General features: G+C 35.0%; 2 protein-coding genes across 2 annotated transcripts in view; both read left to right on the forward strand.

The window, feature by feature from the left end:
• Positions 1-948: 948 nt before the first annotated feature.
• LOC134838857 (polycomb group RING finger protein 3-like) lies at positions 949-9,121 on the forward strand. Its single transcript, XM_063854144.1, has 5 exons — positions 949-975; positions 7,006-7,329; positions 7,935-8,350; positions 8,767-8,847; positions 9,015-9,121. The coding sequence occupies exons 2-5, from the start codon at positions 7,008-7,010 to the stop codon at positions 9,060-9,062; spliced, it is 867 nt and encodes a 288-aa protein (XP_063710214.1). The 5' UTR covers positions 949-975; positions 7,006-7,007; the 3' UTR covers positions 9,063-9,121.
• LOC134838856 (crystallin J1A-like) overlaps positions 955-27,059 on the forward strand; it is a 126,697-nt gene continuing 100,592 nt past the window's right edge. Inside the window, exon 1 of the mRNA XM_063854143.1 lies at positions 955-974. The gene's annotated coding sequence lies outside the window, so the exon portion shown is untranslated. The remainder of the gene's footprint in view (positions 975-27,059) is intronic.

The raw sequence follows: 27,059 nt of genomic DNA on the forward strand, positions 1-27,059 counted from the left end.
TTTCGTATTTCTGAGAAATACCAACTTGAAAATCGAAATTTTACAAATAAATATTCCAGAATATTCCGACCCTCCTTTCAAGCACTTTTTTGCTGTTAAGGCCTTTTCTCTCTGATTCGTGCTTCGTCGGAAGGTTGCGCTGTGCCATCTGGCCGAATGGCACATAGCCCTGTTTTTAGGAGTGACCTCGTGGTCTGGGGATACTGAGACCCAGCCATGAGCTCACTATTACTGCATGTAATTAAGTTAATTTTGACCGAAGCCGAAAGCAGTAACGTTTTTTGTCGACCCGATGTTAGAAAGACCACCGAAAGTACTGGCTTGGTAGAGACGGTGAAAAGCATGTAAAGCTCTGTTTAGACGTTAGCCAGTCGTCTTAGGACTTAGTTTTATTTTCCGTCGATATGTATCTTCCGGGCGAATGTTACACTCTTATAATAAAAATTCGTATTCCAACTGCATTTTGATATAATGTGGACCAATATCACAGTAGTTGGGTTCTATGAGGGTACTCTCAGCTATTCTGAGTTGCCAATTTTGCTTCTCAGTTTGCCCTCAGTTTTCGAGATGTGACTTTTTTAGGTCATTTTTTTAAACGATTACTATTTTCGTGGAGTTTGAAGTTCTGATCTCATAGTGAAGCTATGTCAGGGTACTTCCAGGGGTTCCAGGTTTTGCTTCCAAATTTCACATCTGAAATCTCTGTAGTTTCCGAGATGTGACATTTTTTGAGATTTTTTTAAAAACATTTTCAGAAAATTTAAATTTACAATTTTTCTTCGAAATATGAAATTCCTAACCCTGTAGTTGAGTGTTGTTATAGTACTCTCAGGGGTTTCGAGTCTTATCTCCAAGTATTACTGCGCAAAATTTTTGTAGTTTTCCAAATTTTTAAACAAATAAACTTGTAGTTTCTCAATTTTTGAAATTTCCAGCGCTGTAATTAGCCTAATTGTTGTGATAAACTTATTAAATAGTTTCCGGTTTGATATGTCTCAAGCAAAAGCTACTAGATGTGGACCATGCAACAAAACAGTGAAGGACAACGACTCAACTGCTATAGGATGTGAAAAGTGCAGCGCGTGGTTCCATGGGCAATGTGTTGGATTGTCTCCTGATGATGTAGCTACAATGGGCAAAATTCGAGGATGCTTCTGGCTGTGCTCTGGCTGCCTTGAGGGGAACATCTTCACATCCCAAGCTAAGTTTGAACTGATTATTCAAAGACAAGAAAGCTTAATCGAAATTACAAAAAGCATTAAAGAAACTGTTGAAAATGTTGATCCAACCAAGACAACATCATCGAATGTACCGGTTAATAGTCGTATTAATAACAGTCACCGGGCCAACACATGTGAAAACGAGATAATCATCGACGGGGTCTGCGAAGACAACGGACAGTTTACATCCAATATAGAGGCCGAAGAAGCCAAAGTGGCCGAAATTTTTGATCATATAGGCGAAGAAAATCTCAGTATCTGCCAAATGTATAGACTTGGTAAAGCTAATCCCCAACAACGAAGACCGCGTCCTTTACTTGTTCGTCTGTCATCCGAATGGAATGCTAGAAAATGCCTGGCAAAATCTTACAAACTGAAGAATTTCAAAGAAAAGATTTTCATATCGAAGTCCCTGAACCAAGAAGAACAGATTCTGAAACGTAAAATCTTCAAGAAACGGTACGACATGATTAACAATGAAAAAGTTCCACGCGATGAGCTAAAAATTCGTGGTCTGACCCTCGAACGAAATGGTATCAAGATCAATCTTGACTGACTACAATCAAAGTTATGCCTTATCAACGCACAAAGTCTCTTGAGCATAAATCAGCGTCTGAAGTTAATCAATTTTCTTTCTTTACATTCTCCTGATATCGTGTTCATTACTGAAACATGGCTTAAACCAGAAGTTACTGATCCCGAAATTTTTCCTATGAATTCTCCCTATTCGGTTATTGCTCGAAAAGACCGCACTTCTGGAGAACACGGAGGTGTTCTCATTGCTACAAAAAGGAGTTTTGCTCTAAATTATTCAACTCTATCATACGATGCAGATTACTGCATCGGACTTTCAATATATTCGGGTGCAGTTAATCATATTTTCCTCCTTATTTACAACCCCCCCCCGCTTCGTCGCAGTTTCGGATACCTGCCAAAATGCTTACTGATTCAATACGTTATTTTAACTCCAAATTGATTAATGGTTCTAGTTCGTACACAATCTTAGGTGACCTAAATCTGCCTGATATCTGTTGGGCATCTTCTGATGATGGCTGTGATTACTCGAAACTGTTCCTAGAGGTTATTGAGGATCATAGCTTAATGCCCCTTATATATGAACCCACACATCGCTCAGGCAACACTCTTGATATCATTTTAACTTCGCACACAGAATTGTTCACTGCATTTGTAAATGAAGTGCTTTACTCAGACCATTTTCCTTTATTTGCTTTTTTTACCATTCCTGAAGCAGCGCCTACTGTGAGTGGGAATTTTATGAAAACCTCTCTATCTAAATCATCTTTTTCTCATTCGATCTTCAATACTAACATCAGCCCTTGCTTTACCAAACTCATTGTGGAACAAAACTCATGTTATTCCATATCCACCACTAATGATTATGTAGATAGCTGGTACGCTCACATCAATCATGCAATTCTTTCATCATGCGCACAGAAAACTAAAAGACGCCAGCAACTTCCCTATTATTATTCGTCGCATACAGTTCATTTACTGAATAAGCATCATTCCATATCTAAACGGACAGCCAACACAAATCATTTAGCTTCGATCCAACAAGACCTTAACAATTCAATCGAATTGGATAAAACTTGTCTCCTTGAATCTTTAAGACCACATTCTACCCGTGATTGCTTTAAATACCTTCGATCTTTTACCAGAAGGAAACTACCAAACCAAATGCACTGGATGAATAGAAAAGCATCCACTTCTATTGAAATAGCCATTCTTTTGAACGATTACTTCTGTTCAGTGTTTCTAGAAAAGCATGAAATTCAAATCTTACAACCCGAAAAACCCACCATTTTTCTATCCGATCTCCATGTCAACCTTAAAAAGGTCGAGAAAGCTCTCAAATTTGCTAAAACTTCTTTTATTACCAACGACCGCCTCCCAACCTTTATTCTTAACTACTGCAGTGAATTAATATCTCCTCTAGTCGTGCAGCTCTTTGTCAAGGTTTTGGAAACTAAAACGTGGCCAGAACTTTGGAAATGTGCGTTTATTACGCCAGTTCTTAAATCTAGTAATCCCGAAAATGTTGAAAATTATCGCCCGATTAGCATATTGCCTCAATTATCGATTGTTCTGGAGAGAATGATCTTCGATTTCATTTATCCTAAAATTCGGGCTAAAGTTACACCTGCTCAACATGGTTTTATGACCAAGCGATCGACTGTTACTCAGCTTCTTGAATACCTAGATCAGATTTATAACGACGTCGAGGCAAAAAGCGAATGTGTACTTTCTGTGTACTTCGATTTTCGCAAGGCTTTTGATCAAGTTCCTCATCATATACTTATTTTGAAACTTGGTAATTTAGGCTTTGACGTTAGCTTTCTTGAACTTTTTGCTTCCTATCTCACAAACCGCACGCAAAATGTCTTAATTAACAATGAAGCATCTCCAAAAGGCCATGTAACAAGTGGTGTTCCGCAAGGAAGTGTACTCGGCCCTTTACTATTTATACTCTTCATTAATGACATGCCAGCTGTCTTGAAAACCTCTAAATGTTTTCTGTTTGCTGATGACAGCAAACTCTATTCAAAATATGACTTTTCCTTAGTTCAAATAGACATTGATCTATTTATCAATTGGACGCTTGAAAACGAAATGACATTTAATTCTGATAAATGCAAAGTTATTTGTTTTAACTCAACTTCCCCCAAATCTACACTTTGCCTTAATGATTACCCAATTCCGTCAGTTTCATCTATCAAAGATCTCGGAGTAACGATATCTAGTGATTTAAAGTGGGACATCCACATTAAAACCAAACTGGTTGCAGTTAACAAAGCTTTCCATTTCTTGAAACGTTCAATCCCTTATGGAGTATCCATGAGAACCAAATTCAAATATTACCAGCTATGTATTGTGAGTATTTTATTATACGGTAGTCAGGTCTGGTTTCCATCTTTAACATATCGCCGCAAACTAGAATTATTTAACAGAAAATGTTTGAAATGGGTAACGGGAGTCAACGACTATACAGAACAACTTAGAAAAACGAATTCCTTGCCAATTTCCTTCACTATAGCTTTACATGATATGTGTTTTCTTAATCGAGTCCTGACTGATCAATTTGATTTCAACCTTTACAGATACATAAATTTTACCTTTGCAGCCAAAGACCTTCGCAATAGCTCACGCCCTAAGCTTTCAACAACCCAGAATTGTCGACTCTTCTTTACAGAGCAATTTTTCTTCTATCGCGTCTGTCGGTATGCCAACATGATTTCAGCAAACAACATAGCCGACATTTTCTCATCGCCTGAAATTTTCAAAGCAAAATTGAAAATCTATCTAAAAAATAGAATTGATATGTTCAACTTAAACAACTCTTGTTCAATGCTACTTTGTTGCCATTGCATAAATTGCCGTTCGTGATGTCTTGTGTACATAATCATACCATTTCTTTTGTTTGATGCCTTTATATTTTAAAGGGAATAAATTCTTTTAGTAGTAGTAGTAGTAGTAGTAGTAGTAATTGGGTACTGTGAGATAACCTTCAAGAGCTGCAAATCTTGCGTCCAAATGCGAATGCTCAATTTTCTGAACTCAAAGTTTCCGAGATGGTGTAAAACCTTAGATGTAATTTTAAAATTTTTGAAGAACCTAGAGACAAGAAACTTCCCAAAGTTTCATGGGGTTTTTTGAAAATTTTAAAGAAAAAGTTGATTATAAAAAACTTTACAAAACTTGAAATTTCCAACACTGTAATTGGGTACTGTCAGAGTACACTCAAGCGATGCAGATCTTCTTTCCAATAAAGGCTGTTTTTATGAAATTTTGCGATATGAAATTGTGTGCGTGTGTGTTTTGAAGAGGATGGGGCTTCAAAAACGTTAAAACGTTGTATTAGTTTTCAAGCCTTTTTTTTATTCATTTTTAGTCTCGGGTTGATAAGTTTCGGCCTTTTTTATATCGGCTTTTTGTCCTTATATTTCGTCGGTTGATGAGCGAAAAAAAACTTTTTGTGTGCTTGTGCCTATTGAGGGGAATGAGGGGGGGGGGGGGGGGTGGGGAGTTGGGAGTTTCTCAGATTTTTTCGACATGGTTACAGCTTGGTAAGTTTTCGTCTGATTCTATTTTCACCTTCTATTGTATCGCAAGTTGTGCGAAGCTCGGCTTTGCCTCTGTATAAATTTTGGTTTTTTACTGTTCTTTTTACTTTACGTACACGAAGCGAAGATTTGCTTCGTCTCTGTGCATAATATCTCTCGAACCAAAACCGGTAGGTAAATTTTTTTGTTGCTATTTTACCATTAAAATGTCTTGACGTGATTTTTTTTTCAAAACTATAACTTTCTTCGTTTTGATAGAGCTAGTTTTTCTAGTCATGTTTGAATCCGCGTCGCCTCTGTTTATAATATTTCTCGATCGAAAATCAATCTTCAGGCTTTAAAGTTCTCAAGAAGGAAAAAATCAGGGATGTAACTCATTGAGTTATTCGGCGAAAAATTAGTCTTGGTCGCTTTAGTCGAATCATTTTTGGGCGGCTAGATTTTTAACCCTGGATGTCAAATTATGCCCAAACACCGTTTCAGGCGCGTGTAAGTATCATTGGAGCGTGTAATTGTAATTGACTTTCCAAAATTGTAGTGGAAGTTGAACGCATCTAGTGGAATCTGGTAAAACTAAGTTTGCGTCTAGGTTTTCAATTGAACTTAAGAGAAACGCGAGGCTTAAATTAAAACTTTTCAGACTAAAACTTTAGCAGCTAGCAGAAAAAATCAGCAACATTACAACAATGAATTTTATATCAACCAGGGTAATTGTTCCGACTTTCGATACGAAAGTAACGGAATATTTGTGCTCGGGGTGGGTTTTTTTTTCTTCAGACAAATTTCGACTTTTTAACTAGCCATTTTTGACGGAATTTTTTTATATCATTCGAAAGCTATTGTTGTCCTGAGCTTAAACTTGAAAAGATATTTCACCTGTGACCATTTTTCGCAAAGTTATGGGGTTTAAAGATTGCCATTTTGGCCAATTTGAACAATTAACGCGCGATATATTTCGCGCTATTAACGCGTAAGCGGAGATTTAATCCGCCTTAGAAATCGTTCCAAATTGGTTCAAGAAAACTTATATGCCATAATTGATATAATAATAGGAGCGAAATCTATCTTTTTGTACTTTATATGGCGTGTGGGGGGATGATTTTCATTTAAAAAATTTCAAATTTTAGAAAAAAAATTTCATTTTATTTTGTTTAACTTTTTTTGTTAGTACTGCTTATGAAACCTCAAACGGTAGTCGGAACATTCAGGGCTTCGCCCTGATACGAGCAGTCTTGGTTCATTTTTGCAATAATCGAGGAGGGTAGATGAGATTCAATTCATTAGACACAACAAATGTATCAACTATTTTAAAAACAAATCAAGACAAGGAAGCGCGGTCTGTATTTAGACAACCGCGTATTCATACTCGTCATGAGCAGGCAAATGCAATATTAATCAATCAGAATCGAGATGAGATGGCAAATTTTCAAAATGAATAATTATCAATTATGAATTTGTTTCAGTATCTCGATTCTGATAGTTTAATAAAGTATTTGTTGCTCACTGACGATAATGAATACGCGGTTGTCTAAATACAGACCGCGCTTCCTTGTCTTGATTTGTTTTTAAAATAGTTGATACATTTGTTGTGTGTTGACAGTCGGACCGTTGTGCTCTAATGACTTAGAACTCCAGATAATTGACTTTCTTTTATCTTAATTGGTTTAAGGATGAAGCTATTGGTGTGAGAGCTCTTTTCTTTCAGATGGAAGCTGAAGACTCTGATGTTCTTACTCTAAAGTTGAAAGATTTGAACTCCGTTCTAACATGCAGACTCTGCAATGGATATATAATTGAGGCAACAACAATTACAGAATGTCTTCATACGTTTTGCCGGTCTTGTATTTTGAACTATATTGACGAAGATTATCGAGGCGGAACGAGTAATGTCAATGCCGGGCCCGACAAAGGGGTTCGGTGTCCGACATGCGATACTGTCATTCACGAAAGCCAGCCGAAACAGCATATCGCCACCGACTCAACAGTGGATGAAATAGTAATGAAAGTAGTTCCCGGTTTAAGAGACAGTAAGTATATTGAGCTTTTTTGTTGAAAAACATGAGGCTTTTCCCATGATAGCCCCTTAGCCTGCTAAAAGTTTTTACCCCATGATTATGCTTTGTTAGGGGGGGGGGATTAGACGACAGTACATTGAGCAGTCGTGGTCAAGTGGGTTAGGCACATCTCTCTTAACACGAGGGTCATGCGTTCGAATCCCGCTTCGGTCACGGCTGGAGGGGTCCCAGTGTCATCCGCCTCCTCAAGGTGGGACCGGCTGCGGCAAAATGGATGACATCTCCCCCTCCCCCACAGTTGGTCCTGCACTGAGCAGGCCGGGGGCTAATAAAAAAAAAAAAAAAAAAAAAAAAAAAAAAAAAAAAAAAAAACGACAGTACATTAACCCGACGAGACATTGAGAAAAAATTGTTGAAATGATTAATGTTTGACTCATATAGAACTTATTTTTTCTAAAATCCTATCAAAGCTTGCATATTTAGTTCATAATTTCTGATAATTTCAATTTTATGGAATTGAACCCATTTTGAAGAATTGAATGTCTTCTTCACGTCCGTCCCGTTAAATTTTTGTCGTCATCATTTTTGTTGTTCATGAAATCAATTGGCATTTTAAGGAGAGCTACAAAGAGAGGAAGAGTTTTACAGAAGAAAGAACTTGAAATGGCCGAAAGCAGATATGATCGCTGCACAGAAAGAAGCCGAAGCCAAAAAGCGTAAGCTAGAATCAGGTGTCTCCAATCTTTCTAATGGATTGAGAAATGGCACAGTTAATGGAACCTCACCATCGGATGCTAAAGATGATGGAAACTCGACAGTGGATGAACTAGAAGAGGATCCTGAAGACGAAAGTGGTGCTCACAAAAACTACCACAGAGATGATATGCAGATTAGGTTTATTCTAGAGCCAGCTGTGGACGAAAAAGTTTTCGGGCCACTACCTCACAAATATGTCCTCTGCTCTGAACACACACCCGTGTCGGCTATCAAAAAAGTCGTATGCAAGCAATTGGGATTGACAAGTCCAAGTCAGGTGAGCATCTTTTCGATTAGTTAAGAGCATCTTTTTGATTAGCTATTGTTTTTATTGAGACAAAAAAAGATAATAAAAAAAGGTCAACATAATTATGGATCCCAGTCCTGTAAATTTTGACGTTGATCGATTGCTTTTAAGTGACGCCTAATCAGAGTTATTTTTGACAGAAATTTGATGTGTTTCTAATAGAACAAAAATTACTGATTGGAGTCTTAGAGGTTCGGCTCCAAGGTTGTTGTTGTATCTTTTCTCGGGATTATACTGGGCGTCTATGAGCAAAGATGTTCATTCTATTTATTGGATATTTTGGCTTACATTTCACTTCTCAAAGATATTATCTTGATGAAATACGATGCTGGATTACAAAAATAGCAAAAAAATTTGATGTGTTAATTGTCTTAGGTTTATTTTAGGTGGACTTGACATGCAGTGGCTCGAAACTAGGCAGAGATCATTCCATGAAGTTTGTTTTTATCACTCGTTGGAGGGGAAGGGTACGTTTTTTCAAAATACTATACTCTAATTGTTTCGAAGGCTATTGATTTTCGCACGCTGTCGCTGTATATCTACTGTCAGGGCAATATTGCGCGTAGATTTACTGGACAACTATTTTTTATCAGTAAATTGAATTGAAATAAATCTAGTGTTTTTTTTGTTTCAGAAGGAGCACTTGCTAATCAATTACCGATCGACAGCTAATTTGTTATAACTTATTTTGTTTTGTGCAGTTTCTATTTATGTCCAAAATTTGGAAAAGTTTCGAAAATATTTGTTGTTTTCTGAAAGTAGTTTATTGAACTAGAAATAAACGCTTTTGACGTTTAAGTTGTTTTGGCAATACGGATAAATCGATTTTCTTATTACACAAATTTTGTAAATTTCAGAGATAATGTAGCGGTTTGAGTTGATAAAAGTTCAAATATGAACCGTTTCCATGTCTACCCTCAACCATGGGTTCAGTTTTTGGTGCTTGCGGGTATGATGAATATCACTTTCCTAGCCTCACTCCCCAATGCAAGAGCCATTCACCCTACCGTTCAGATGGTGCTTCCGCAGACACTGTATGATGGTATAGATTACCTTCTGAAGTACCATCAGCAAATGGTCATTAGGTCGGTCAAATCATTTTTTTCCATGAGTTTAATTTAAACAATCAGTGCTATCTAGTTTTCCCAAAAACTGGATTCCGTAACAAACTTGAGCTCATTCTTTTGTTTTTGTAACATACAGCAGTTGATAATTCAATTATCGTCAAAAACTGCTGAAAATATTGTTCGAAAATAGCACGCAGCAGATAAACAGATGATTTGAATAATAGTTTTGATGTTTTTCCTGAAAGAAAAAAGAATTCGCGATTTAATTAAGCGAGGTTTTCAAATTTCTTTATGCGTTTTAATTAAACACATGGATTCATCTTTGTAGACTTTTTATGTTGACAAAACTGTTGTTGTTTCAGAATCGCTGTCTACTCTTGGTTTCTACACGTGTCAGAGGCGATAGCTAGCTTCTTCGTGGCAAAGTGCAAAAACATACATCCAGAGTATATCTCCAAGTGGTTCTTGTCTGTGTTTTTATTCGGAATATTCTCATTCTACCATCTGTTGACTTACCATCCAGAGAAGTTGAAGAAGAAGAGCAAAAAGGAGTGAACAAATTGAAGTAATGTTTGGACATGTCAACCTAATACCCGATAGCAAGAAATGAAGTTCTCTTAGGCGACAGCGGCTATGAAATTATCCACAATGCAGTGTTGGTATCTAGTTCTGAGCCAGACCCTGAAGTTGTTCCATATTGATATCAATAAAAACGTTTAAAAACTGTAATTTATGTCGGTTCTCAGAGTCGTTTCAACCATTTTGAATTCTTCATATTCAAAATTGTGCAGTAAAAAAGTCACTCTGTTTAATTTAGAATTTGCTTCATTCTCCTCTTTTCATTCCATTTTAATTTTAACAATTTAATAAACCAGTAGCAAATAGAATTTTCAATTATACTTCCGTTTTTGCTGAACAGTTAATTGTTATATAGTAAATGCCAAATTTGGGGCAATAAAGGTTAGCTCGGGCATTTGAAATTGTCACGGAATAATGATTTTCATTTTTAAAAGGTTTTTAATGCCCTTATCACAATTTAAATGACTCGAGTGAAAAGTTCGTTTCCAATGTCAAAATTAATTGTTGATCGAAAAATATCACCAACCATTTGGCGTTTAGAAGCCGAAATTTCCTGGTTTGTTTGGCGTCGCGTTGAATGTATGTCTTTAATATGGTGCTGATGCAGATAATCACGATCAAATGAGGTACAAGTGTGATAGAGGGTTAATATTAAACTAACAGGTTCACTAATTTAAGAAGCAGGATCTCGAAGCTTTGCCAATTGTTGCTTCGGCGATGTCAATTACAGCTTTGAATAAGATAGCTCAGATGAGGAAGCCTAATTATAATTGAGAAAAAATATTGGAACCACCAAGCGGCGTCGTTTTATTTACTTAACTTCTGTTTCTTCTAAGAATTTGTGATGTGGGACCCCTCTCTGTGAGGATTGGTTTTTTCAGGGACCCCTCTATCACCCTCATTTTGACCACCAGGCAATAAACTATGCATTTATACAGCACTGCAGGCAACATATTTTTCCTGAGTTTTGGCGGGCTATGGAGGAATCTAATTTTAATATATAGTGTAATTACGCTTGCAATTAGCTATTTATCACTTCCAAAGGTGCAGTGGTACTTCCCGCGGTATAATCACTTCTCTGACATGCTCAATTAGCTGAAAATTCAAATAAAACTACTGGCCACTAATAACTACTGGTTAATGCTATTCTAGAGTTCTAACCATTGTAGTATTGTAGATTTTTGATGTTTTGTTTAATGATTTTTGGCTTCATCAGCGTCGGTTTAGTTTCCGAACTAATTAGTTTAGGTTATTTATGTTTAGTTTTTTATGTTAATTTTATTTTTCGACAAACTATGCATACCCATTTGCAAACACTACATGTATAGTACTCTTAGATTCTATGTGGGTGGTGCATGCAATCTTTTTCCTTTGAATTTTGGCCGATATTTTAATTATCGGCTTGTTGAATTTAATTATCGGCTTGTTTATCAAATTTTTATAATCAGTTCGTTTATCCGCACATACGGCATAGAGGTGTCCGCGCATGACTGCAAAGACAAAGGTCCGTAGTTTGAATCAGGCCAGCAACTGTTTTTTTTCATAAGTGGAAAATTTTCCGCGTGTCAAAATCTGTAATCCTGCAAAAAATAAACAGAAAACGAAAAACTCAGCAGTTGCTACAGCACTGAATTTTTTCTATGCATTAAGAACTCTTCGCCCATATATTTCCTTTTGTTTCGGTTTATGTGCAAGTAATTGCGTGCTGATCATTTTTGCTCATTTTTTCATTTTATTTTTGAAAGCTTTTTGAAGCAAACCAATAAATAGAGCCTTTTCTTAAAGTATATATGCCAGTAGCACGACGAAGAAAAAAATTCCGAATTTTCTTTTCAACAGTTGTTTTATTGGCCTTGTTTGAGTTTGTCAGGTGAGCTTTTAGGGTTAGATAATTGCTAGATAGTAATATCGTAAGATTTCGAAAATACTTGAAAAATATGAAATATACCATCTTCTCTTGCGTTAAATTTTGTACGCTGTAATTCTGGCACATGCTCACATGTTTTTGAATCTCTAGTGGTGCGACGCTCCGGTTCGCCTCTGCGTGTAAAATTGACGCTGTAGATAATGCGTTGTTTGTCAACAATCAAATTGAGCCTTATAATGGCATATGGATTAAAGTTTTGAATCCTGGTTTTGCAAAACAATTTAAACTAATTTATTCCGGCAAGTTTGTGAGCAGTTTTTTTTTGTATCGTCTCTCCATTTTGTGTAAAATGCATTTTAGTTTTGTCCGTTTTGACAAGATGATTGCGTTCGCAGAGACGCTTAGTTTGGAAAAGTGATTTCGTCATATAACACAAGCGTGTGCTAGTGTTATTATCTTGGCGAAACGGACAAAACTTGAAAAAATAAAATGCATTTTACACGAATTGGAGAGACAATACACAACTTGGAAAAAAACTTGCTCAGAAGTTTGTCGGAAATAAATTGGTTTAAATTGTTTGTTTTACAAAACCAGGATTCAAAACATAAATCCATATATAGGCATTATTGGGCTCAGCTTGATTGATGACGCAGTTGAATATTTGAAGAGATAAAGATAATGATTTTCAATTATTCACTAAGATTGGAGGGTTAAAGTCCAAAGAGTTTTTTTGGACATAAGTGTGTCGCAAGTTTACTTAATTAATCAAATTTTCAAGAAATAGAGATTTTTTTGCTTTTCAATCACACAGGTTGTTTTGCTTATCAATCACACTCAAAGAAAGGAAATCTGTAAGGATTGTACTTGAAATTATATCACACAGCAATTTGACAAATAAATTGATAAGTCTTGAGATCCTGTGGTTATAAGGTTGAGTGACTACTCTAGTTTTTTGAGCACCTAGCTCAAGGACAAAATGCGTTTTTTACGCTGAAAATTGAAGTAATGAAAAAAATTTACAATTCTAAAAAAACAGAATTTTCCTTAAAAGTATTTTCAAAAATTTAGTCGTAGGTGTAGGAAGAGCTCAAAACACCGAGCTTGAAAAAAATTCGGTTTTCAAAAGATGCCCCGAGAAAGTTTTTGCGTAGGCCATTGGATCAGATATCTATTATATATTTAAATGCGTGTTTCACTATCACGCCATGTTTAAGCTTTTTCGACGTATTATTTTTGCATGTTTAATGTTTAAGCTCTATCGTATTTTGCAATGGTTAAGATTTCTTTTTCGATTTTCCTGTGTTATTTCACCAAGTTTGAAATTAACAACCCAGTAGTGGAATGCTGTCAGGTTATCCACAGGTGTTGCAATTTTTGCCTCCATAAATGAATAGCCAAGTTTTTTTATTTTAAGAGATAGGGTAATTTTCGAGATTTTTCAAGCATTTCTATAAAAGCTAGAAACATTTCAAAAAATTTTAACATTTCAATAAATTTAGATTTAAAAAAGTTCAAAACGTTTGAAGCTCTCAATCATGTAGTTGGAAATTGAGAGTGTACTCTCAGGAGTTGCGAATCTTGCCTCTGAATATGACTGCTCGAATCCTTGTAGTTTTCGAGATATGACGTTTTTTATAGGATCTTTTCAGGATTTTTCAAAGAACTTAGATGTAAAAAGTTTCCCCAAATTTGAAGTTCCAATATTTATAGTGAGGTTCTTTCAGGATACTCCCATAAGTTGCAAATTTTTCTCCAAATATGACTACTCAAATCCTTGTAATTTTCCGGATGTGACGTTTTTTGTGATTATTTCAAAAAAGTTTCAGAAATTCAACTTTTTTTTCAAAATTTGAAATTCCTAACCCTGTAGTTGGGGGCTGTCAGGGTACTCTCAGGGGTTGCGATTCTTGCCTCCAATTATGATCGCTTAAGTCTATAAAAATTTCGAGATCTGAAGATTTTATGGTTTTTGAAGTTTTGTTTTTAGAAAACTTAAATTTGAAGTTTCTCAATTTGAAATTCCTAGCCCTGTAGTTGGGTTTTGTGACAGTACTCTTATGAGCTGCAAATCTTGCGTTCAAATGCAACAGCTCTTTGTTTTAAATACGAAATGTGACTTTTCTTAGTTCATTTTAAATTTTTTCAAAGAACTGAAATATAAAACTTCTCAAAGTTTTATGGTTTTTCAAAATTTGAATAAAAGTCTTGCAAAATTTGAAACTACCAACCCTGTAATTGGGTGCTGTCAGGTTACACTCAAAGGATGCAGATCTTATTTTCGATATATGCGGTTTTTTTGAGTTGTTAAAAATTTGAAGCACCGGAGGATATCTACGAGAATATCTAAATAATGGTGAGCGAAAAATCGTGAAATTGCATTGGCAAGCAGAATCAATCCTCGCTCATATCAAAATAGTTTCCTTAAGTTCGGCACCAGCTTTATGTTGCGCGTGAATCAATATTTGCTGCCTAATTAAGATAAAAGCCTCTTCGTTCAAAAGGGGTCTAACAGCAGTCGAACCATTTTTAAAACCCAGCTGCTTTGATGCGATGCATACCTCTTTACTTCCAGTAGACTCAAAAATATGTGACAAAAGTTATCTTCCGAAATCTTTCCAACATTGGTAAAGTTTCTGGACAAGATTGTAAAGCATGTTTTTTTCTACAGCTAATCAGAATTGCGCACAACAAAACAAAAACTTAAGGTTTCAATACAGTTTGCGTTGGTCTTTTGATTGGAACTTTTTTAAGCTGAATTTGTTTTTATCATCATGGCATTGATATACCTGAGCAAGTTGATGACATCTTCGCTTATCTCTAATTTAGAGGAATGGTGGTGTTAATTTCAGTATAATAGATCTTCACTCACGAAGCCAAGAGTAAGAATTCTGAGAGAAAATCAAGATAAAAACTGAATAATTGCATATGGTTGAAAATATTGATACTTTTTTCCACAAAAAAGAAAAGTTTTTCTGAAACCTGCCCATAAAATAGTTTTCTAAACTTTTAATGAGTCGATGAACGTTTTCGCCTCTCATATAGGTCGCGATCATTTTTTTCATAATATTTGTTCTGGCTCAAATTGACTTTTTCGCGGTTTGACTTTTGATTTCTTTTCTAAGCTGAGTTCATTTCCTTTGTTTAAGGAAGGTAAACTCCGCTATCGAACAGTAAAAGTGTAAAGGTCACGAAAAACGTGATCGACTTCTAGTTTCGAAAGTGGAATTTAATTTTCAGATTTCCCAGCGAAATATAAATTTTACCCATTGATCCAGTTTTCTCATTCGGTTAGTTATATCTAAAAGGTGACAAGCATAATTTGTTTTAGAAATTCAAAGAGCTATAAGGGCATCTATTTTTTCTCTGAAATTCGAACGTTGGTATTTTTTCAAAAAAAAGGGCTATTTTTTTCTGTTAACTTGTGTTCATTGACTTTTTCCAACTGTAGGTTGGCGGCCGGCATATATTTTCATTTTTGTCCCTATTCTGTGCTCACGGCATCGATATGGTTCTCATGCTATAAGAAAATTCAGTCAAAGACGGCTAGCATTTTTTGAATGGTTCGTTGCTTATGTATGCGTAGTCCAGCTACTCCTCGGGTTTCTTATGTTACGCTGAGAACATAATTTTTTTATCTGGCATCATGATCGGTAATTAGGTTCGGTTTTTGCCTCAAAGTTTTTACTTTTGAATCGAAGGGAGCTCAGTGGACTTTTTTCTTGAAGTTCAATAGCTTGATACAGTTTGAGATGCGGTAATAGGACTTAACTAAGCGAAACTTAAAATTAATTGCGGATCTCGAAATAGCTTAAAACAGAGTCAAAACGCTGGTTCATTTTTATTGCCCTTGTGGATGAGCATTTGTTAGTTCCACTCTTCGATTGAAATTGCAGCTGGTCATAACAAATGAGTGCTACTCGGGAGGCATAAGAAAAGGTTCAAAGTAAGTCACAAATTGTTATGCAAGTAAGTAATTCACAAAAAAATGCAGATTTCGAACCCGTAATCGCATGAGATTTCTAACTCGCATTCATATGATTTCTAGAGCTGGGTAAATATCGCTCCCACAGCGCCAGAAAACCTCATCTCAACTGCAAAGAAATAAGACGGTTGCTCTGTGTTTATGTATTGCATTTTTGTATCACTCAGTTTAAAATATTAGATCGAGTTAGATTAAGAAAAGGACATCGAGTACGCAGAAAAGGTTTCTGGAAACAATTAACTGTAGACGCTGGAGAAAAATAACATTTTTTTCCCAATTTTTTTTTGTGAGCGGGCTCAGATTACAGGAACTAGCCAAAAGTTTAGAACCTGCGTGCATTATTTATAATCGACTACAGATGCCTTCAAAAGTTGAGTAACAAAGTAATAAGAAATCAAAAACAATTTTTCTTTAATTTTGAGAAAAAAATCATTCCCAAGGAAGCGCTAAATGAAACTTAGAAAACTTAATTTCCTAGAGTGAAACCAAGTTTTCTCAAAAAGATGTTTCCTATTATATGACACGTACTCGCTCGAAGTTAGAGCTAAAAGCAAAAATTTCACACAGGGTTTTCATGACATTGAGAAAACTTTTTGAAATGTCCAGAATATCATTCAAAATCTATTATCTATTTATTATGTATTCAAACGCTTCACTCTCGTAATATTTCAGTTTTCTACGTTTTATTGCTAGTTTAACGAAATAAAACAGTGTTTAATTCAGTGTTTGTTTCACCAAATGAAATTAGGAACCCGATAAGGGGATCCTGTTAAGGCTCCCACACGGGTTGCGAATTTGGCCTTCAAAAATGAATACCCAAATCTTTTTAGTTAACGAGATCCACCGATTTTGGTGATTTTTTCGAAAGTTTTCAAAAAACTTCATTCGAAAAATTTCAACGTTTGGTTTTGCCAACGATATAATTGTGCGCTGTAGTTGCTCTTAGGGGTCAGAAACCCTGCCTGCAACTCTGACTGCTGAAATGCGTTTAATTATCGAGATATGAACTTTTTTGTGTGATTTTTTCAGAAAATTGAGAATTTAGATATAAAAAATTTCAAGAAGTTTGCAAACCTATGAGTAGTTTATGTGAGGCAACGTAGTCTGAGGGCAGGACCCTAAGTTTTAACACAGAGAATAGATTTAGCAATGTATGAAGATAGGTTATGGGTTTCAGATGGTACTTTTTTTTGGCGCCCGATTTTGCCGATACGGCAATGTTTAAGATTCTGTACGGGAATGCTAAAAATCTAAGTGTTAAGAAGTGTAAATTTTTTGATGGTAAACTTTTTGATGGCAAAAAAAAACTTTTTGATGGTAAAAAAGTTTTTTTGATGCTAAAATAACTTGTTAATTTAAGCGAGGTAGTGGACGTAAACAAAATTTTTCTCAGACAACTATGTCAAATTTGCAAAAACAAATGTTACCCCCCCCCCCCCGCCCGCAGTGAGCAAGGACGATGCAGTATGTAAACCAATTTAAAGTTTTTTTAAACGAGGTAGTGGAAGTAAACAAAATTGTCTTTGAGAAATATGTCAAGTTTGCAACCCAGATGTTACCCCCGCGGTGAGCGGGGACGCCGATTACCGTTAACAATTTCTCAAATAATTAATGAAAATTCTTGCAAAGTCATTTTTGTTAGCTTGAGGTACATTTTGTTTTCTTAAGCATGAGAAATGTTTAGTGTAACAGATGGGCTAACTTTTGACTACAACAGAAAAATTTTATTGCATCAGATTACAAGCACATAAAAATAAAATACTGCGTTCTTGCATATAAATACTGATAAAATTCAAAACATTAACACCATGAATGATCTTCAAGTTCTTCTGGTAGAATTTTTTTTTAAAAATGCTGAATAAATTGCGTAAAATCTACACAAATTATCAGTTTTTCGAATTTTCCTTTGAATCAAACGCTGATACTTTTCTTCTTAAAAAGATAGTTAAATCGTTTTCTTACAAAATTATCTGCGCAATTAAAATATTTTTCTTATCTTGCAATCATCATCCAATGTTCTCTATCATTGCTTGGAGCTGAGTTGATACTTGCAAAAGAGTAATTTGGCAGTTTAGGGGCTTGATCAGCTGGATTCGATCCAATATATTTGAATCTAAGTTCAGGAATTCTTTCGATATTTTGTACAATTGAGAACTTATCCATATTTACAATTAGTAGCTGCATCTGAAAAGAAATAAATTGACCTTTTCATAGTACAATTTAGGATAAAAGAAATATAAAAGATGGCTTACTTGCATTTGGGACTGTATCCTGGAAATCCCATACACGTCTTTTATACGGGACAACGATCGTTCAACACTGCTTTACAGTCTAAGTTGTACAACTTTGGGCTGGGGTTAAAAACAAACTGAACACTACAAGTACAATCAATAAAAAATCCCAAAAAAATTACAATAAGTTTGAAAGAGCCTAAAAATTCAGAAAAATTAATAATTTTGAGCGACTGTTGCGCACTGTATGCGACTGTTATAGCAACCGTGTGATATTGAACATCTTATAGTCTTTCTACCAAGAAAATCACTTTCATTACTTGATCCAAGGGAAATAGGAAAAACATTATTATTCTCAAGCTTTCTCCGCTATGTTCTGGATAATGTATTTGCTCAGCTGCATCCTATAGTGAATCAAGTCAAAAACTACAATATAGTGTGCTTAATCCATAGTAAGATCTGGAAATTTTTTTGCTAAATTGCATTGCTTTCATTGTTGTAACATAGGGGCGGCAATGAGAAGTTGTATCTACTGAAACCACTTCCACCTCGAATAATTCTAAGCTCTCTCATGTAAAACTGTTGATAGTTGAAAGGATTTTCATACAAAGATCCACATACAGACGAGCTTAGTTTGTATTCATTGCAACTCCTGTTTTTATTGGAGCTTTATTAAAAATATTGTCCTGTAAATTTTGTTCCCTTTCCAGATTGCATTGCAACTATTGGTGATAAGATTCAGCTACTAAAGTTTTTCTAGTAAACAGTAGATAATCAACCATTTTTAAACTAACATTTGGAGTATCGGACGGCTTGTAAAAATTTTGTCTCGCTCGAATGAGTTTATTTCGAGTTTTAGTATTTGTTAGTTATATTTTTTCACAAATAGGCATCAATGGCGAGCCTCCCATAGAGTGAAAAAGTTGTTCCTGTTCCTAAGGAGTTTGCTCTATGAGTGAAAGTATGCATATCAAACTGGAGAAATTCTACAATACTGTATCCATGAAAACCAAGAATTTCCTTTTTGCTCGATGCTCACGATTTGAATTCGTTTGTACGGCGTTGTAAACCATTATTGCTCAATGCCGACGGCGTTGTAAACCATTGTATTGTTTAAATAAACGTCACAATTTAAGAATAGAGAATGTTGCAGATTGTTTACATAAGTTAAGTAAGGATCTGGTTCCTCATCTGAGTCATACTCTGATGTTGCCTAATGATGTGTTTTGAAAGTATTACATAACTTTCTCTTGAATAATTGAAAAACAGTTTGTAGAAGCTCCGTACCGAAAATGACTACTTTGATTTGAATTTATTATATGTTTTCAGAAATTTCTTTGGTAGAACGACTGTTTTCGAGCTACTTTTCCGGGAAATGCTGCTACCAGTTCTACGCTTAGATTTCTTAGTTAAACCTCTCAACCAATTTCGAACTGTTTTTGTTCCGACTTCTTATGCAAATGTTTGAAGTTTTGCGTCCACTAACAACTTCTCCTATCTCTGGAGCTGCGATTTCAAACAAATGTTGTCCGACTGTTTTTGCAGCTCGGACGGTATACTTTTCAATAAAGGGGATGGCAGTTCTCCCATGAGTTTGTGCAAGAGCACCAGAACCTCTTCCACGCTGTCTTGCATGTCCACGAAAAATGGAGAAATCAGCTGAATTTTGGGCAACCATTTCGGTTGAAGTCTTAATCAAAATTGAATATCGGAAATCTTACTGAATAGGAGAACAACTCGCGTAATTCCTACGGATATAAAAAAAAAATTTCACCTCTAGTGTCTCTTAGTACTATTTTGTTGCTGTGGAAATAATTTTTCAAAATTATTTGAACTGTAGATTCGTAACCGACTGATAATTCGTCTGCTGTCCTGTAGATTTTATCCCTATTTTTACGCTAGAAATGATAGGAATACAGCGCAATCTAGGAGTTTTTCTATCCCCGACTAGATTATTTTAAGTTTATAATATCGTGGGAAAATGTGGACCCACTCATTATAAGCCTTGTCTGATTTTGCTCTAAATCGCAACCTAAAATATGACTCAAATCAGCACTTTGAATGATAATTATTGATTGAAGATCAAGTAAATGAACGGTTATCTTTTGTTGTAACTTTATCTACTGATCTACTGACACATTAATTCCAATTTCTGTGCACCTAGACGTTCTCGAATTTCGTCGGTAATTTTCCCCTCAGTGAGTTTTTGGTATTATGGGTACGATTTTTCTGAACTAGCAACCTCCCTTTAACCGTTAAGAGCTTTTTTTAGTAGAAAATTTGTAAAGGAACTAAGAATGTTATTCGAATAACAATTAAAATAAGCATTAGAAACAAGCTAAATTGTGAAAGAATTCAAGGCTACTAATCGATAGAATAACAAACAAAAGATGCTTTATCTTTTATCCTGAAACTTCCTCACTTCTTTTTCGTAAAATTATTCCATAGTTACCTCTTTTTTTGTGATTTTTAGTTGGACCGATTTTGAAATTTGGCTGAATAAGTTTTATAAACAGTTTTTTTTTAATACAAATTTGGTTAAAGTCATCTTTTTTCACATAACTCGGAGATTTTCCAATGGGCTGATGTTTACGACAATTCATTGTAGAAACCAATTGTTGCAATTTGGGAAGAGTTTTCTCACCATGATCTCCAATATAACGATATATTAAATGCTTTAAAGACTGAATTGCTCTTTCTGCAAATGCTGCTTTTGTCTCACTTATTGTTGACCAAACTGCAATGTTTTCTCCACTGCAAATTTTTTCGAAAGTTCCTCCAGATTCCGTTCCTTTTTCGACCCCCAATTTCGCAGGATTTTTTATTTGAAAGCTGACTTTTTTTGAAAGCTGGCAAAATTTCTTTGGCATACTTTGTTTTCATTGTTTGAATGCTGACAAATCGTGAAACATTTTCTACAGCTACTAGTAAATACTTTACTCCCTTGTTTTGATGAGCTAGGTCGTCTACAAAAGCCAAGTTCATGCACCAATTTTCATTGGTAAATGTTGAAAAAGCTTGAAATTACGTGGACCAAACTTTGTATACGATTTTTTTTTGGATTGTAATTTTTTTTTCACTTTCAATGTAGACAAACCACTTGACAGAACCGTGAGCTGCTCTACCTCTAATCTTACCTTTTCAGATTTTGAGAGGGATCCAGCCTCTTTTGTCTTTTGCTTTAGCATTCTTTTCAATGACAAACTTTGATGTAATTTGGGTAGCTTCTAAAATTTTAAAGAAAAGATCTAGAAAAGTTTTCTCCCGTAAGAGCACAAACAAAGTATACAATTGATGCCTTTGTATCTCTTGCATCTAAAATAATGTTGTATGATTGGCTCAATCTCCTTCTGGGAGAGTTCACAACAGTACCAGTTAGTGTTTTTTTATCAATTGATTTCAATCGCGCATTTTGGTAGTTTCCTCTGTTTTCGCTCTCTGTTCCAAATTTGTTTCTTCGGAAGTTTCTTTTCTTGTTGATAAACCGAATAAGGGATGAGTACAAACTGTTCCATACTACATCAAGCGATTAATGACCAATGGGTTGATGATAGATATCAATTGTAAAATTTTAGTTGAACTTTATTGATTCTTTTGCTTAAAAGGATTTTTTAAGTGTTTATTCTGAAGTCTCTAGACATTTTAGTACGTCTTCCTTCCGAAGCTCTCCTCTTATTAGATTTACTAAACACTCGCTCAGAAACTGATTAAAATCTTTTGGGCAACTGAGAATGAATTGTTTTCGAAGTATCATGGAAAGTTTTTGAAATAATGGGAGAATAGAGACGTATAGTATACTTATTGTCCATAAACTGTCTCTCTTCCAGCTGGTAAATCAATTTTGTTTGTAACTGAGCCACTATTGAAAGAATATCTACGTGCAAGAATATCTAATTGTAAGAATATCTAATTGTAAGAATATCTAAGAACAATATAGTGTGCTTAATCCATAGTAAGAGCTGGAAAATTTTTTGCTAAATTGCATTGCTTTCATTGTTGTAACATAGGGGCGGCAATGAGAAGTTGTATCTACTGGAACCACTTCCACCTCGAATAATTCTAAGCTCTCTCATGTTAAACTGTTGATAGTTGAAAGGATTTTCATAAAAAGATCCACATACAGACGAGCTTAGTTTGTATTCATTGCAACTCCTGTTTTTATTGGAGCATTATTAAAAATATTGTCCTGTAAATTTTGTTCCCTTTCCAGATTGCATTGCAACTATTGGTGATAAGATTCAGCTACTAAAGTTTTTCTAGTAAACAGTAGATAATCAACCATTTTTAAACTATGATTTGGATTATCGGACGGCTTGTAAAAATTTTGTCTCGCTCGAATGAGTTTATTTCGAGTTTTAGTATTTGGTAGTTATATTTTTTCACAAATAGGCATCAATGGCGAGCCTCCCATAGAGTGAAAAAGTTGTTCCTGTTCCTAAGGAGTTTGCTCTATGAGTGAAAGTATGCATATCAAACTGGAGAAATTCTACAATACTGTATCCATGAAAACCAAGAATTTCCTTTTTGCTCGATGCTCACGATTTGAATTCGTTTGTACGGCGTTGTAAACCATTATTGCTCAATGCCGACGGCGTTGTAAACCATTGTATTGTTTTGAAAGTATTACATAACTTTCTCTTGAATAATTGAAAAACAGTTTGTAGAAGCTCCGTACCGAAAATGACTACTTTGATTTGAATTTATTATATGTTTTCAGAAATTTCTTTGGTAGAACGACTGTTTTCGAGCTACTTTTCCGGGAAATGCTGCTACCAGTTCTACGCTTAGACTTCTTTGTTAAACCTCTCAACCAATTTCGAACTGTTTTTGTTCCGACTTCTTATGCAAATGTTTGAAGTTTTGCGTCCACTAACAACTTCTCCTATCTCTGGAGCTGCGATTTCAAACAAATGTTGTCCGACTGTTTTTGCAGCTCGGACGGTATACTTTTCAATAAAGGGGATGGCAGTTCTCCCATGAGTTTGTGCAAGAGCACCAGAACCTCTTCCACGCTGTCTTGCATGTCCACGAAAAATGGAGAAATCAGCTGAATTTTGGGCAACCATTTCGGTTGAAGTCTTAATCAAAATTGAATATCGGAAATCTTACTGAATAGGAGAACAACTCGCGTAATTCCTACGGATATAAAAAAAAAATTTCACCTCTAGTGTCTCTTAGTACTATTTTGTTGCTGTGGAAATAATTTTTCAAAATTATTTGAACTGTAGATTCGTAACCGACTGATAATTCGTCTGCTGTCCTGTAGATTTTATCCCTATTTTTACGCTAGAAATGATAGGAATACAGCGCAATCTAGGAGTTTTTCTATCCCGGACTAGATTATTTTAAGTTTATAATATCGTGGGAAAATGTGGACCCACTCATTATAAGCCTTGTCTGATTTTGCTCTAAATCGCAACCTAAAATATGACTCAAATCAGCACTTTGAATGATAATTATTGATTGAAGATCAAGTAAATGAACGGTTATCTTTTGTTGTAACTTTATCTACTGATCTACTGACACATTAATTCCAATTTCTGTGCACCTAGACGTTCTCGAATTTCGTCGGTAATTTTCCCCTCAGTGAGTTTTTGGTATTATGGGTACGATTTTTCTGAACTAGCAACCTCCCTTTAACCGTTAAGAGCTTTTTTTAGTAGAAAATTTGTAAAGGAACTAAGAATGTTATTCGAATAACAATTAAAATAAGCATTAGAAACAAGCTAAATTGTGAAAGAATTCAAGGCTACTAATCGATAGAATAACAAACAAAAGATGCTTTATCTTTTATCCTGAAACTTCCTCACTTCTTTTTCGTAAAATTATTCCATAGTTACCTCTTTTTTTTGTTATTTTTTAGGTGGACCGATTTTGAAATTTGGCTGAATAAGTTTTATAAACAGTTTTTTTTTAATACAAATTTGGTTAAAGTCATCTTTTTTCACATAACTCGGAGATTTTCCAATGGGCTGATGTTTGCGACAATTCATTGTAGAAACCAATTGTTGCAATTTGGGAAGAGTTTTCTCACCATGATCTCCAATATAACGATATATTAAATGCTTTAAAGACTGAATTGCTCTTTCTGCAAATGCTGCTTTTGTCTCACTTATTGTTGACCAAACTGCAATGTTTTCTCCACTGCAAATTTTTCCGAAAGTTCCTCCAGATTCCGTTCCTTTTTCGACCCCCAATTTCGCAGGATTTTTTATTTGAAAGCTGACTTTTTTTGAAAGCTGGCAAAATTTCTTTGGCATACTTTGTTTTCATTGTTTGAATGCTGACAAATCGTGAAACATTTTCTACAGCTACTAGTAAATACTTTACTCCCTTGTTTTGATGAGCTAGGTCGTCTACAAAAGCCAAGTTCATGCACCAATTTTCATTGGTAAATGTTGAAAAAGCTTGAAATTAGGTGGACCAAACTTTCTATACGATTTTTTTTTGGATTGTAATTTTTTTTTCACTTTCAATGTAGACAAACCACTTGACAGAACCGTGAGCTGCTCTACCTCTAATCTTACCTTTTCAGATTTTGAGAGGGATCCAGCCTATTTTGTCTTTTGCTTTAGCATTCTTTTCAATGACAAACTCTGATGTAATTTGGGTAGCTTCTAAAATTTTAAAGAAAAGATCTAGAAAAGTTTTCTCCCGTAAGAGCACAAACAAAGTATACAATTGATGCCTTTGTATCTCTTGCATCTAAAATAATGTTGTATGATTGGCTCAATCTCCTTCTGGGAGAGTTCACAACAGTATCATTTAGTGTTTTTTTATCAATTGATTTCAATCGCGCATTTACAGCGGAGTAATTTTAGTCAAATTTTTTTGGTAGTTTCCTCTGTTTTCGCTCTCTGTTCCAAATTTGTTTCTTCGGAAGTTTCTTTTCTTATTGATAAACCGAATAAAGGATGAGTACAAACTGTTCCATACTACATCAAGCGATTAATGACCAATGGGTTGATGATAGATATCAATTGTAAAATTTTAGTTGAACTTTAATTGATTCTTTTGCTTAAAAGGAGTTTTTAAGTGTTTATTCTGAAGTCTCTAGACATTTTAGTACGTCTTCCTTCCGAAGCTCTCCTCTTATTAGATTTACTAAACACTCGCTCAGAAACTGATTAAAATCTTTTGGGCAACTGAGAATGAATTGTTTTAGAAGTATCATGGAAAGTTTTCGAAATACTGGGAGAATAGAGACGTATAGTATACTTATTGTCCATAAACTGTCTCTTCCAGCTGGTAAATCAATTTTATTTGTAACTGAGCCACTATCGAAAGAATATCTAAGCGAATCAACTGTTTTTGGGGTTAGTTGGATAAGTAAATGACCATATGGAATAGACATTGCATCTTGATACCATGCTTTTAATCGAGATCTGAGACCTAATTGTTGACTTAATGTTACGATTTGTGAAACATCTCTCCGGGACTTGAACAAGACTATGTGTGTATTTTGTAATTCTACATCTCTTCCCAATTTGCTTTGAAGAAACTGTTTAAAGCTTGAAATTTCCTCACAAGATTTATCAATTATAAGCAGAGACTTGGTTCCGTAATCGGGAAGATTTTCAATCAAGTCAAAGTCTACTCCCTGTATAAATTTGAGGTTTCAATTTTGGATTTGATTATTAAAGAGGTTGATAAAGTAAAAAGTTTTCAAATGCTGGTTGAAAAGTACCAATTTTTAACCAATCAAAAATAAAATGAGATTTCCCAGCTCCACCTGGTCCAACTAGGGAAATAAAATATCGTTCTGCGGTAGATATTATTATCATAGCTTTGGAGAAGGTGAAATATAACCGACTCTAATTGATTGATAGCTACCCAAACTGTCGTTTCTTTTCATGTTGTGAATAACCTTATTCGAACAATTGCGCATACTAGCATCAAAACTATAATAAAAAATTGGCAAAAAAACAAAGGGATCCATTGCATGTACGTCCAAGCAACTTCCATGATTTTCGTTCATGGTTTTCTTCGTCAAACTTACAGTTCCCTAAATTTACTGGCTTATCACATTGGTTGACCATGTTTACTCCAGAAAAAGAGGATTAATATGATTTACAATTTGCATAAAAAACATCGAGTCCATGTTCCGTATGCAAATGCTTTTCTTTCTGCACAGGAAGAGTTTTTGCATGACGAAATGGGTAGTTGCTACACCTCCATTCATATTCTTTATCTTTGAATATTAACTATTTTCTTCAATGTTTTTGGTGCACTTAAACTGCCTCGATTAACAGTAACTCTTGTTATGCTTTATGAAAAATCGTGAAGTACCCATTACAAATGGACAATTATTGTTGTCGTATAATTTGTCTTATTATCCTAGACTCGTGTAATCTTTTATCATGCAAGGGGTTTTCTTATATATTTTTAAATCGTATAACTAAAACAAACTGATCTGAAGGCTCAATTTGTCAGTTTTTTTTCCAGTAAGTTGTCCTGATTTTCTTTGCAAATTATTGATATGTCAAATTGTTAAGATGCCATTATTAAAAGAAAGATAGCCTTTTATGAAATTGTGTTGCTTGCAAACAGGAAATACTTTCTGCTATCTCCAACTAGTTATTTTTAGTCTAATCTCAGTGGGACTTGAGGAGTTGGGTTTTCATTTTCTAGATTTGATAGACGGAGACTGATTTATGTGGCTTCAGAATTTTTTTGATATTAAAGGCTTGGATTGGCTTAATCCATCTGTCCATTGACGTCAATTGTCTTTTTCAATCAATAAAATGGGTATGTGACCATGAGTTCCATATTAGCGGGTAGACAACTAAAAAAAACAGAAAGGCCAGTAAGCAGACATATTTTTCGATTTCTATTAACCAGGCAGTTGTTCGAAAACTACCATATTGCTCCGCTGACAACTTACCAAATTAGTTTTTCGTTTTAAAAAATGTTTAAAATAGACTTCAATCATTTCGATTTGAAATATGTATTT

The sequence above is a fragment of the Symsagittifera roscoffensis genome, chromosome 2 (assembly GCF_963678635.1).
Source record: "Symsagittifera roscoffensis chromosome 2, txSymRosc1.1, whole genome shotgun sequence".
Lineage (NCBI taxonomy): Eukaryota > Metazoa > Xenacoelomorpha > Acoela > Convolutidae > Symsagittifera > Symsagittifera roscoffensis.

Excerpts from the sequence above, each read along its gene's own strand:
- LOC134838857 (XM_063854144.1), top strand. The coding sequence starts at position 7,008 with ATGGAAGCTGAAGACTCTGATGTTCTTACTCTAAAGTTGAAAGATTTG. Across the intron at positions 7,330-7,934 it reads AGTTCCCGGTTTAAGAGACA|GAGAGCTACAAAGAGAGGAA; the intron begins GTAAGTATATTG and ends TGGCATTTTAAG. Across the intron at positions 8,351-8,766 it reads GATTGACAAGTCCAAGTCAG|GTGGACTTGACATGCAGTGG; the intron begins GTGAGCATCTTT and ends GGTTTATTTTAG.